Raw genomic sequence first — 14,573 nt, 5'->3', positions numbered from 1 at the left:
AATCATATAAAAATAATTAAAGCAAATAAAAAAACATTTATCCATATTTAAATACATTTTAACGTATTTTTATAAATATTCATTTTTAGTTTTAAAGTATGTCGATAGATGGCAGTGAATTTAAAGTGGTTACAAAATTTACTATGACAGTACCGCTCTATCTTATTATATCCTCATTGGTAACAATTAACGTTTGGGCACTTGTGAATGGTTAAATATTATAAATGACTTAAATCTCAAACTCTGTTTTCAAAGTGGGATTGACATTGTATTGTAACACTTTTTACTACTAAGTTTTATATTATTGTTAAAAAGCTATACATATTAACTTCAAATTATTGATTTAAAAAAATATGTTTCTGACATTACGCAAAAAAAACTATAAAAAATATGTCATTTAATTAACTATAATATCCTTATACCAATCCGCATCGGACCCGGTTGAAATCCCGGTAGGTATTGCAAACCGGATTGAAAATCAGTCCGGTTTGCAATCCCTACCTACCACGAATACCGAAGTTCGCAAATTTCGGGCGCGGGCGGGGGTGATTGCGCCTAGCACCAGTCGTTTCGTTCGCGAATCGAGTCACTTTTGGTGCGGCAGCTATAGTATTTTTCAAACAGCATGGGTATGGTGACCGATGTAGTTTCCATATAATTTATAATATAACCTTAAACCGCAAAATCTCGCAAAGTACCCATACTGTTTGAAAAATACTATAGCCCGGTGGAACTTTACGCGCGAAATTTTCAATTTACTATAAGATATTCATTTAAATTGTATGGTGTACAGGGCCATTATATTATAATCTGTATGAAATTATCAATGTAAAAAACGTATTTAGTTTGTTAATGATTAAATACTGTATCCGTGTGTGTACTTTAGCTTTGTAAATACAACATTATATGTGATCTATTTTTGAAGTTGATAAGGGGTATAGTAAGTTATCCTTAAAAGATAGACATTTATATTACCATCGCGGACTTTTTTGTAGACCAATAAAAGAGAGACAATCCCACGATACATTGTGTTGTTATATCTCAAACGGATTATTAGGCAGCATTTTTGTCAGCTCCTAGACAACGTGATATTTTCCGACATCATTAACAAACATCGTCATATTTCAACAAATTTACACAAAACCTTAACAAATTATACACCTAAACCTTCCTCAAGAATCACTATCGATAGGTGAAAACCGCATAAAAATGCGTTCAGTAGTTTTTGAGTTTATCGCGAACATACAAACACGCAAACAGACAGACGTAGCGGGGCTTTGTTTTATAAGGTGCAGTGATGTTGTGTAGGTATGTAGGTACCGTGGTCGAGCTTATTTGTTGCCCACTAAATATAACTACAAAATTTACGATGGGGAATTAAAAAAAGTGACTGTGACAAGGACAAACAATAATAGAAAGATACATAAGACCAATGAGGATATAATAAGATAGAGCGGTACTGTCATAGTAAATTTTGTAACCACTGTAAATTCACTGCCATCTATCGACATACTTTAAAACTAAAAATGAAGATTTAAAAAAATACGTTAAAATACTTAAAATGTATTTAAATATGGATAAATTATTTTTTTATTTGCATTAATTATTTTTATATGATTTTGACCCATGTACTTTCACTGGTATGCGTTAAAATTATAAATAACAAACGAAACAGTCAACGCCCTCTATACGAGTGTAGGCCAAAACTAGTGGCGCCATCTGATCGAGAGTCAAATTTTCGTGATTTTCGAGGCACGTTTTTTCCTTAGACTGTATCCATCTATTACGGAGTTATATCTATCTTTGATAAGACTATCCCGTTAGGTCATTCCCGCCCCTCATGCCTTATCTAGGTATACTATTTTCATGCCTAATAAATATAACTGGTAACATATTAAATATATCTAGAAGTCCAACTAGGTAGAGCTAAGAAGGAAAAAGTAAAATCTCAAAGAAAGTACCTAATGGTAATATTCAAGCCCCTACTTTAATTGGTTCTCAGCTTGTGCACTAAACTCGTAAATGGAACAACATTCAGGATAACTATGTACTACTAGTTAATTGGCCGCGTGAGCGACATCAAAGGCTGCGAGCACGTGCCTGTGAGGATTCGCCACAAAGGACTCCCATTGTTTATATAGGCGCTCTACGTCAAACACATGTTGACACTTTTGCACCTTATTCACTTGAAATAAGGAGAAATTTGTTTACATTTATTTGACGTGGACCTCACCTAATTTACCGAACTATAATTCTGAATCATGTTTTTGGTATTATGGTTACGTTTGTTGTGCGTTGAATAACTAGCGCTTGTAATCACGCCCTTTGTACTTTCTATTGTAAAATGCTTCAATTGCCTGCAGTTGAAACAACAGCTCAAAAACACCACGTTCAGTATCGGCCAATTATTTCAACGACAAAGCAAAGGTTACCTAACATCATGCTGACTTCTGAGAGACTTTCTAGACGCCGTACACAAAGAAAAAAGTCTGACATGCAAATATAAAAAAATCTACTACTGAAACTAGGTTACTTACAAAGGTCATTCAAAATTTTCAAAACCATTCTTAGATCTCAAAAAAGTAGTCATTTGTTAAAGTTCTTACCTAATGTACCGGAAGACCAATATCGGTATGACGTTGAGCCTGCCCTTCCTCTTGTCTAGTTCGATCAGCAGGAGCCGGCAGAACAGGAACGCGCTCAGGAACAGGAAAGTGTCCACTAGCAGGGAATTGTTTAACATGAACGCGTCCGCTGGGTGACGCACCAACTGAAAGTAAAATTGGTGTTATAAATCACTGCAATAGGAATTTGATGTAAGTATTAAGTTAAGGCCGTTCCCTGAGCCAGAAGGCGAAAAATCTTCTTATATGATCATATTTTTCTAAGAGACGTTGATATTCGTAGACGTGGGAAAAATATATGTAGTTCTTGATTATATTATTATCTTTAATAACACAGCTTCCGATACACGAATCTCTCTCACACACACACACTTCTACACTAGATACACTTCGCTCGATACAATTTATTCCCAAAGTAACCTCTAACTCGGACTTTTAATCAAACTGTACACGGTTATTTATTATGTGACACTACAAACAAAAAAAAGAAGAAAAAACAATCTCAACTTAAATAGTAATTTGACAGCTTTCGAATTTCGATATTGTAAGGCGTTTAAAAAAAATCAACAAAATTCGATCAAAATTGACACTTGGCGCGCATAGTCTTTCCCTTTCTTTCTTGCTAAATGTGACAGTGATAGCGGCAAACCGATGAAACGGCCTTAACATGACATCGTCGTAATTTTAAACTAACACGGGACTTAATCGCGTAAAAACTGCAAGCTGCTGCTGCGTGTTGTGTGTAGGCAAAGTGACAACCCTAGCGTACAAGTTATTTATCAAGATCAATAGTGCGGGTAGTTCGCAAAACCCGCTCAGCAAGAAGATGTTGATACAATTCGCGATTAAGTCCCGTGTTTGTTTAAAATTATGAGTGAAAAATCGTGTACATCGTCGCATTAAACAATTCATTTATGGTATGGTATGGTAGCGCGCACTTTTGGCCTAATCTTACGTGCACTTCAAAATAAATTTCCACGAATTATTTGCCAACTAGTTACGACTGGTTAGCAGCTAAATAACTAATCGGGGTCAATGGCCCCGTCCAAGGCGTAGACTGTAGGTAAGTTAGGTACCTACATGTACTTTACGTACATAAGTGCCTCAATGTTGTCGTAAGAGCCTAATGTAATATTATACAATTTACGGTCCACAAGGGTACGTATTAAGTACACTTAACTTAATATTCGTGGCTCGTGTCATATTTAAATTCAATTATTTTATTGTTATATTTATGCCGAAAAACCGAAACAGATAAATTCATCAAGTTGAAGTCGCGCCGCGAGGGTTCCATGCCATTACACAATATTCATAAAGGTCCGGCTGATGTTTAACCAGTTTTTATTATTTGTTGCCAAGCTAACAGGCCAATTCGGACGAGCACTGAAATCAAACCGATATTAGAATGATAGTGGAACCATATCAACGGCTATCTTACCCGGTCCCATGCCTCAGCATCCATCACTGGTCCACTGGCGATAAACAAACACGCATGCCCAGCTATTATGAACACCATGGCCAGAGTCTTGATGCCCGTCACGCACTCCAAGCCCAACGTGTGGTTCTGCTTGCACGATATCAGCTTTTTCACATTGTGGATGACGGAGAAGGAGACGACCAAATTGTGGAGTACCGACGTCTTGTTGACACCCCATTTTATCTTGTAAAACTCGTAGATTGTGCTGAAGAGCAAGATGACTGCGAAGAATAGGATCACTGCCCTGTAAATACAAATTAAATTTTCAGTTTGCCACAGGTAACAACACGCACTTGAATCTGGAGCAGTAATACTGGGAAATACGATTTAGTGAGACCGGCCATAATGCTAACTCTAAGCCTGTCTATTTTTAACGATACTGTGATGCCGGCTTACCATCAGGCGTGACATTATAAAATATATTTTTTAATAAAGGACCTACAATTTCGACCTGGTTTTATGGTAACCACGAAAATACCTACTGCTAGGTATTTTCGTGGTATTATGGTAATGACTATTTTTGAATACGTCTGCTTATGTATCTTGTGCGCCTAAAAAAATGTGTCTACCTCCCATTTGCATTAAAATGTAATTGATATTTAATTACGTCAATGGTATATTGTTTTATGTTTTGTAGGTATGACTGACAACTCAATGGATTGTGTTAAGGACATAATTTAACGTAGGTACTCATAATCAATTCAAAGTGGATCACTTTGTATGGAAAGTTCCCTACAAAAGTCCTGTTTTAATGGTATACAGAACGATAACGATGATCGTGCTTTCACTCAATTTTATAGTAACAACGAGAAAAATGATTATTGCTACCATACTAAGATACTCACAAAAAGCCGACGTCCAAAGACGTGACGGTCAACGGTGTTCGAGAGTAGCAGTCTCTCTCGGTGACTTGAACACTGGTCCTGTTTCCGACCGTATGAGAGAGGACGCTGGACACGAAGCTATTAACGGATTTGGCGCTGCAGGCGCTGGGCACGCACACCGCCCAGCGGAGAGTCTCTCCACGGCCGGTTCGAACCTAGGAAACATAGCAGTGTTAACTAATGTGCCAGACGGTAATATTATTTTTCACCTCAGCAGCTCGAACAAGCCTACTTTCGTCACTCCCTGGAGTGAGGAAAGTTCGACTTTCCTCACTCCAGGGAGTGAAACAATGAAGCTTTTTAATTTAGTGAAGGCCATGAACTTCATACTTTTATAACATTTTTTTTATGGTATGGTACGGTACAGTACGGTCCGGTCTCGTATCGTATCGTACATATTATAATACTTTTTTTTCTGTTTATTCTGTGTAATTCGAAATACATTTTAACCTTTAATATGTTCTCACTACTGAGGTGAAAAATTATGTGTGCAACACGAGAGCAAAGTTATTTTACATCTCGTGTTTTTGAGTCCCTCGCTACGCTCAAGATTCTACCTTAGAATCACTCGCTTCGCTCGTGATTCAATTATAGAATCTTTCGCTTTCTCGGCACTCAAAATAAACACTCGCAAGAAAAACCAACTTTCCTCTCTTGTTGCACAAATAACTATTTACTTGGCAAATTTATGGCATGAAATTATCTATCATGTCACCCACGTCCAGTTTTGTTTTAGGACTGCGATTGAAGGCAGATAGATTGGGATTATCTATCGATAATGAAATTGAATAGCGGTTATGTAGTTAGCCAAACCCACATATTATTAGGTATTATACAAATCTTTGGATTTCTTATGTTACACCTTATATTGACTTTGTCTTAGAATAACTTTTGTCAATAAAAATGCTAGGTGTAGACATCTTAGCGCCTCTTGCACCATCCCACTAACCCGGGGTTAACCGGTTAAACCAGGAGTCACCATAGTTACCAATACAATTTTACATTGGGTTAACGGGTTAACCCCGGGTTAGTGGGATGGTGCAAGTGGCGCTTTATGTAATTTAGTAAACTATGTACCTACTCCGCCTTTACAGCGCTCACACAAAAATACTTGTAGATACGTACGTACCTTATTAGTACTTACCGACAATTGTAATAATAAAACTGACCAAATATATAATAGACGAAAGAGACTTTTAGACGCGTAGTGCTGATGCATGTCACCCCGCTCGGGATGTTCAAAAGTATATTTTAATAGAATTATAATGTTAGTGTTTTTGTGTATCAACTGCTGTCTGAATACCTGCTTGACCTTCACAAAAAGCTTATTCCTATATAACTTTGGAATTCCGTTAGGTATAAATACTATAATATTCCGTAATTAATGTCTGTAAATCTTTGTTTTGTTAAAATGCTGTTGAAATTCGTTAGGCGATACACTATAAGTAGCCAACTAACGGGATAAAGCAAATTTTTTTTATTTTTTTTTTATTGATAATAACATGGAAAATACAATATGTGTACCTTAACACTAATAACTATGTTTTATTTTAAACTACCAACTCGTAAAAATACAGTGGCTAGTGGCGCTGTATACATTATGGATAAGTACTTACTACTATTGTTTTATGGAGTTATCGAATTTATCTAACAATATTTCTTTCAATTTTTCTTTTAAGGTTCCTATTTTTAATTTGGGGTTACCTAGTAATATTGGATTTTCATTGTACATTTTGGGGATTAAGTATTCTTGGGTTCTCCGTCCATAATAGTTTTTGGCTACAGGTTGATTTAATTTGACCATCTTAGAAGATCGAGTTACATGTTTATTTTTCCTTTGTACTTTAAAATCATCAAATGGAGAGAGGCTTTTGGAGAAAGAGCTTTTTCCATTAAAACTTTTCGGAACTATAATATGAATAATGTAATTATTGCCGTTATACTATCTTACGTATTTTTTGCATGTAATATTGCCACCCTCTCACTGCAAAAAAAAAAACAAATAAACTCAACTCCATATTACAAATTCCCACCTATAATACAAAACTCGTCACTGATAACGATATCGTCATCAATAATTAGATACTACTGATAACTACACCAGGGGGGCCTAACCAAGATGCCAATTGTTTGCTCTACGACATCGAAACGCTTTGTATCTCTATTACTCTTACATATTATCAATATCTGGGAGACCAAGCTTTGCTCGGAAAACATATTTAAACTCAAAAATGTGCGTTTTCCCAAAGACCTTGCTAGATCGATTATTCGCCACCGAAAACCCCAATATAGCAAATTTAATCGAAATCTTTAGAGCCGTTTTCGAGATCCCCGAAATATAGAAGAATTGCTCGTTTAAATGTATAAGATTTCGATGTTGTAGCGCAAACATTCGTTCGCGTTGCGCGTTGCGTTGCGTTGTCGTGGCATCTTGGCTAGGCCCCCTGGTGTAATAATTCGCAAAGTAACGACTGTTACAATATATTTAATAAGGATGCCATACCTTTTTCGCTTTGTGCTTCTTCGGCCACTTGATGGTCGCCAAACAGTATTGCCCCTCGACGGTGATACCGCCATCTGTGGAGTCGTCGATGGCGACGCACTCGTCGAAGTTGCCCAGGTGGTAGGACGAGCCGAACAGCAGGCCTTGAGGGGACTTTGCCGACGCGTCGAACACTGAAGAATTGGAGATAATATAATAAATTGTTCATAAGTTTCTGTGTATAATGCAATCATTAGTACAGCGGAGTTCTGATTTCATAATTCAAAGTTAAAGTTTAGGTTTAAGTTTTGATGTTATTATGTGAGTGACATGAGTCGCAGTGCATCTTGCGCGCCGCACCAATATACGAGCGAGATGCCCGATAACACGGCTCATACCTATTGCATGCGCGAGCAATGTGGAGTGTGGGGGAGTTCAAATTGGAATCGGGCATGCCATTAACCTAATGCATTTAATGGCACTAATTTAATTGCGTATGTTCTGTCCCTCACGGTCGCATGGGTGCACATCTATATAAATACTAGGTGTATGGTCAAGGTACTTCAGTGTATGGTGGCGCCGCCTATTTACTGTTTTTTATGGTCACTTTTTGATACATGAAGATTCATTTCCTTACCTCTACCTTCCATACGTCCATACATAGTTCACTTCTTTGTCACAGATGACATTTAAAATAAGGTTGGCATCAATGTATTTCATACAATATTTTTTAAGTGGTGGTAGTGGTGGTTATTACACGAAGTATCGAGAAGTGCCAAAAATATCCTGCTTGTATGCGAAAAAGCGTTTTTGGGGAATAAACTAAAGACTTGTCTTGACAATTATTTGAGCGATGTCCGATTTATAGGTGAAATCCCACAATGTGCAATCGCATCATATCAATATCAAAACCTTAACAGATTTTAAAATCAGAAACACCGCTCCTAACAGTTAGTACAGTTAGCAAATATACTAGCTTAAGAGTTAAGACCACTACATACAAATACTTACGTATGTAAAAAAAAATATTGACCATACCTACCTACCTACCTACTCCCTCTGCAAAAATAATTTCTAATTTTACTCCAAATGTTATAAATGAGCACGAAAATATTTACAAAATTCGTAGGCGAGCTATTTCTTGTTCAGTATTTTTAAATTGTAAATTCCGGATTTCTTTAAAAATATTAAGGTGTCTATAGTTTATCACCGCTGAGTTGGTAACAGGTGCATGTCGAGTTTGAATTCATGCTACTTTTGTTTAGTAAATATTAATTAAAAGAGGGGAATATCATTTTCTCGCAGCATATCAGCATGCACACGTCATGCTATCTGGCAATTGCGTTTTAGCACGAGATATACCTATTACCTATGCTGGAATTCGGTAGGAGGTGCAGGTGAAATGCTCTACGGCAACCCCAACGGTATATTAAATCACATTTACAATCGGGTCTATCGCGAATTTATTTTGTTACCTTTATTTACCGACGTTTCGACACAGGTTTCACTGGTCGTGGTCGCGGTCAACTGATGTCCCAGCAAAATGTCAAAACAGAGATTTGTGTGACTACCCGACGAAAAGTGTATTTAAAGTCAGTCTGTTTTGACATTTTGCTGGGACATCAGTTGACCGCGACCGCGACAAGTGAAACCTGTGTCGAAACGTCGGTAAATAAAAGTAAAAAAATAAATTTGCGATAGACCCGATTGTAAATGTGATTTAATATTGGGTTCAAAACGCGAAAGTTTTAAATGTTATAAACCCCAACGGTGCCCTAAAAGAGGTACCATTTTTTTCCATTAAGTACTAATTTTGTACTAAATCCTCATATAATAAAAACTGCCAAAACGCAATGGGTAGCCAGAGAGCATGGCGAATAATAGATACCCGTTCGAACTTAAAACTCACGTCTTACAAAATCTCTTCTTAGTCAGTCAACTCTTGATATTTGATAACAACCAACTGAATTCCATTACATAGGTACTTATCTCAGATTAAGACGGAATATTTAACATTCCCGGTTGCCTGGGAGGTTTTGGGATTAAGTATACTGAGCACCTTTTACTATGGGAACAACCCCGAAATCGCAAAAAAAATTGGCTGTTTCATACATTTTGGCTGGTCCGTTTTCTATGGGAGAGTAAAATTTTTTTTCATGGTTTCGTGGGTGGTCCCATAGAAAAAGTTGCTCAGTATAATCCCAAAACCTCCCTGGCAACGGGAATGTACTTATTTTTTAGCCACGCTGTATAAATAACGCACTTATATATAAAAAATATCACACAAGATGACGTTTGATATTTGAAATTGACGTAAATTCCGTATTAGTTCTGTACACATCGAATTCGTGACAAACACTTGAAAATTACGTCTCTTAATGTATAATCGATATTTATTTTGTTACTAGAATAATATTGCCTGTACCCATCAAAAGTTTAAAACTCGTTCATTCTATCGGTGGCCTTTTTTAAATATTGCCTAAAGCTTTATGCGAATGTTGTTTGCAGCAGGTTAGTGTTTTCTTTTTGTACCTACCTAGCGTTACAGCCAAGTGACATCACCAGCCTCAACAATGAAATAACGACTAACCTTTAAGAGCCACACGAACCCGCCGCCAAAAAGCAGCTCCCATACAATCAAACTTACGCTCTCATTTTAAAATGCCATGCTTAACTAAACTACATGAAACTTGGCACTAACAGTTATAACATAATATAAATATCAGGCCAATTCGAACGTACACTGTCATCAGAATGATATCTAAATGATGTCATTTAGTTATTGTGCGTCTCACTAGCGCCAATACATTATTTAGATACAATTCTTATGTCAGTGTACGTTCGAATTGGCCTGATAGTCTGGTACTAGTTTTCGTTCTACGGTAGAGCGCGTCGAAGTTTTGTAGTATGTTACTACATTTACTGACTGTATAGATTAATTACCCAAAATTTTTGTTCCCTAATAGCTTTTGTTCCATTCGCGTTTTTCCCCATTCTGCTTTTTAACCAAACGTTTATTTTTTCAGTAGTTAATTTAATCACACGCGTATGTCCCAGTCGCTTTTTACCCCTGGCGATTATCCTGACCGCGCGCTGCTGGAGACGGAATACCCTTTCCCACTCGGCACAGCGTCCCCATAGCTCCGCACCGTACTGGATCAGCGAGTGCGCAGTGGCAAAATAGCACGAGCGAGCGACCTTATCCGACACTAACCTAGTTAGGTACTCGTCCTAATGCAAAGCACGCACGGCCGATTCTTCCGCTGAGTCTGTTAATATGATGGTCCCACTTTAAACAGATGTGAATTTCGAACTAGGAATCCGGTGCTACTTAATTGGTCTAGATCAGTCCCATTTATAGAAACAGCAAGCGGCGGCCTCGTGCTGCGACCTGATAGATTGAAGACCAGGTAGTGGGTCTTCTTAAGGTTTAGCGCTGGACCATTGGCATTAAACCACACAAACAATGAGAACGTAACTTCGATTGCGTACAGCGGCGGCTAGGATCGTATGACTTAATGTCACGAATGTAATACATACATATTAAAAGTATAACTCTGCCTGCACTGCCACACTACGCATAAAAACCACAAGTGAAATTGGTAAATTATTAAATAAGGTAATTCAAATAGGCACGTCAATAATCAACATTAATAATTGAACCAAAGTTGTTGTATAGGACTATAGTTAGCGGCCTGAGTTTACGGAACCTAGTTTTTATAAACTGCTGCAAATTTGTTTGATAATCAAATACTTGCCTACAAGTGCTGTTTAAGTATTATAGTGTTGGACTACGTTCGAGTGCTCTCGACTCCAATCCACACCGAATAGGCGTCATAACATAAATAAATAAATTAAATAAATAAATATTAGGGGACATCTTACACCAGGGTTTCTTAAACTTTTTGCAGTCACTGACCATTTTCACAATTTAAACAATTCCACGCACCCCGGTCAAAAAAATATTTTAGAAAATTAAAAACCCTTATTTATATTTTAAAATTTACTTTGGTACCTACTTTTAAATGAAGTGTTTTTTATTCATTATTACAAACTACTACTACTATACAGACTATACAGAGGTGTCGGTTACGGTAACAGTGTCGCGAGTTCAATGGTTTTTGCCCAATTTAAAAAACCCGAGAACTCGAGAACAGGAGAACCCGAGAACCGTGAACACAAGAACCTGAGAACACAAGAACACGAGAACACAATAATACAAGAGTGAGTTGCGAGTAGCCAACCGTTGGGAATTGGACGGAATCGTGACGTCCGTGATGTTCGAAAACAAAAAGTCGTATGTAACTGTAAACTTTCTATTATGAATATTATGATATGAATATTTGCCATTCACCGTAGAATTTGAGTAGCGAATGTTCTTTGACATTTAGAATATCGAATATTCCCGATAAACGTAAAGAATAATGACAAATGACTATGAACTCTAAGTTGTTGTTTTTTTTCCATCTCAAAAAATGCCCAACGCAACGCGCCTAAGAATAAAGTAGATACTTATTTTTAAAATTGTGGAAAAATCAAACTTAGAAGTCAACGAAGCGCAATCAAACACTGCTTATTCCAAATATTGACACTAGTAAGGGACAGAAGATCAAACAATTTTTATTATTATAAATTATTTTTCAGTTGATGTACGTTTATACGTCATATTTAATTAAATAACGCAAAATTTTAAAACCTACTCGTAGATTGACCGTTTTCTGTTTGCCTAAAAGCAAACAATTTGTTAAGAAATCTTTTTTTTTAATTCTAAACTTATTTTCAGTTGATGTAGCTACCTTTATGCGTATATAAACGCAAAATTAAAAAACCCATGGCCGATTTTCCGTTGGCCTAAAAGCAACCTAAAAGTAAACAATTTTTCAAGAAATAATGCCTTACAACCTAGCAAGGGCAGCGGGAAAATAAATATATGTATATATCTGTACGATTTCAGACTTCATTTGATGGCGTTAAGTACTCGTACCATGAGTCACTCTGACAGTGTCAAAACTGACATATACGCTAACGTCTACGTAATTTACTTTCTATACATCTCGCTCGCGCTAACATGCAAGTACGAGCGAGATGCAAGCGTAGCGTTTATGTCAGTGCCAAACTGGTCGTAGCCAACTAGCCACACCGTTCATGTAAAAATTGTTTGTTTTTAACGGTACAGCACTTAAGTTTTAATATCTATTCTTGTACTTTCATAGATCATGAAATCATAAAGTATTAGCTAGACAGGTATGGAAGCCATGGTCAGACAAATTAATTAAATGATATATTATACTTATCGAGTCCCATAAAAATAATCGTAAGGTAGAAGATATACGATCCAATTAAATATATTATGTTTTGTATTTCTCGCAAAAAGTTGAAATTCCTAAGCCTTATTTTAAGTTCTTGCGGGCCTAAATATTTCGCCTTAAAAATATCTTAATTCACCCTATATTCTGCGCTTTTGTCTGTATCTTTTTAATTTCTTATATGCCCCTATACATATATCATTGTGCTCAGACAAAAAGAATAAGTCAGACTCAATGTTACGGAAACCATTACGTCACGTCAATGAGGACCGCAAGGACATTCCTTTGTTTAAAACAAAGAGCATTGATGGATGATCGGGAAAGTTCCCTGGTCATATATCCAATGAGAAATTCCCATTAGACGGCGGTCATTTTACTAGTTATATGCTCCTCGGATACGAGGTAATTTACCAGTACCTATATAATATGTGTTCATTAAAGTGATTGGAATGTTTAGATTACACGTACATATGTCATCCATCAAGGACGACTGCTTTGCAAGTTTGCAGTACCAACTTCAAGAGAAGGAGGCTAACGTTTATTCTTTTTTTTGATATAAAAGTGTAATTTGATATTTTCGATTTCATAGAATAGATGAAATGAATAGAACAGTGAGGAATAATTATAAACTATAGAAGTCCTGTAAAAGGTTTTAAGAGGCACAGGGCCGATTTTAAAAAGTAAAAAAGAAAAGCGTTAAACTCTGCCGGAAATTGACCCCAGTTAATTCTAATCACAAATCCGAGTTAGTTTTTATTTATGGTAATTAAGAGTGGGCACTGGTTTTAATGGACACAATCAAAGAAAAATACAACAAGTTTGTGTTTTTTTTTTGAGTAGCTACATAAATCTCTCTTGCGGCGCGATGCATAGGGAGTAATGTCACGTGATGTCAAGTTTAGTATCAAATCAATAATAGAATATACTCTAAAAGCAATGAGGGACTAAAGCCCATGGACAAAACGTAGTAGTTATTAATTCTAGGAACGCATAGTTTGCCTGAAGTCACAGCCTTTGTGATGTAAGTGTGATTAACTGGTGTTAATGCATCCTCTAAGCTAAGCTCCTGCCGGCCATGGTTATTGATCGCAAGTAGGTATTTATGTTTTAAACTGACAGGTAAGATATTGCAAATTTTGAATAGAAGTCTGTAGTTACCTTTACATTTGAGTTTAGTTTTATGGTTAACAAGTAATTTTAAAAATCTGATCTGCATATATTCTAATTTATCAATATTGGTCTTAGTTGTGAGTCCATAGCTTGGTCTAAAAAAATCTACGAGTACCATTCAAATATAAATCTCAAAGTTACGATTATTTTTATTCGCCTAAACGCCCTAAACAAAGTACTTATATACCCACAAGTATTATACTGTTGTTATCGTTTTGAGCATATTACTTCAACTACGCTGTCTTGCGCACTTTAAGCCACATTAGTAGTCCCCGCTTGCTCGGCCTTGGCGCCCGTGTCGCGAATGCCTAAGCAGACATTCGGGAGCTGAGGGTCTACCGCGAACCACGTTCGACTTGTTACCTCTCTGTCGCAATTGTAAATTCGTACGTAAGTGTAACAGGGAGGCAACACGTCGTACGTGGTTCGCGGTAGGGCCTCTGCAACAAACATGGCTACTGGCAACCGCTCGAACCGTGAATTCAAATCGTACCCGCTCGCAGGCGCCGCGTGGTAATGACCCAAATTGTGTAATTTTACACACTTTATTGAAATCCTAGCTCTATATTAAAACAATATTAATATTTTGAAGAACCGCCCTGAATGACCCAAAAAATGGAAACATGATAG

General features: G+C 36.9%; 1 protein-coding gene across 1 annotated transcript in view; it reads right to left on the bottom strand.

The window, feature by feature from the left end:
* The window catches only part of LOC134741658 (nose resistant to fluoxetine protein 6-like), a 64,732-nt gene that overhangs the window by 11,448 nt on the left and 38,711 nt on the right, over positions 1 to 14,573 (bottom strand). The window contains exons 2-5 of the mRNA XM_063674521.1: positions 7,489 to 7,661; positions 4,947 to 5,140; positions 4,063 to 4,345; positions 2,607 to 2,770 (exon numbers count right to left, since the gene is read on the bottom strand). Coding sequence (XP_063530591.1) covers positions 2,607 to 2,770; positions 4,063 to 4,345; positions 4,947 to 5,140; positions 7,489 to 7,661 — 814 coding nt within the window. The remainder of the gene's footprint in view (positions 1 to 2,606; positions 2,771 to 4,062; positions 4,346 to 4,946; positions 5,141 to 7,488; positions 7,662 to 14,573) is intronic.

This window comes from Cydia strobilella, chromosome 5 (genome assembly GCF_947568885.1).
Source record: "Cydia strobilella chromosome 5, ilCydStro3.1, whole genome shotgun sequence".
NCBI lineage: Eukaryota > Metazoa > Arthropoda > Insecta > Lepidoptera > Tortricidae > Cydia > Cydia strobilella.
Note: the sequence above shows the minus strand (reverse complement) of the source record. Positions and strands in the feature narration are given on the sequence as shown.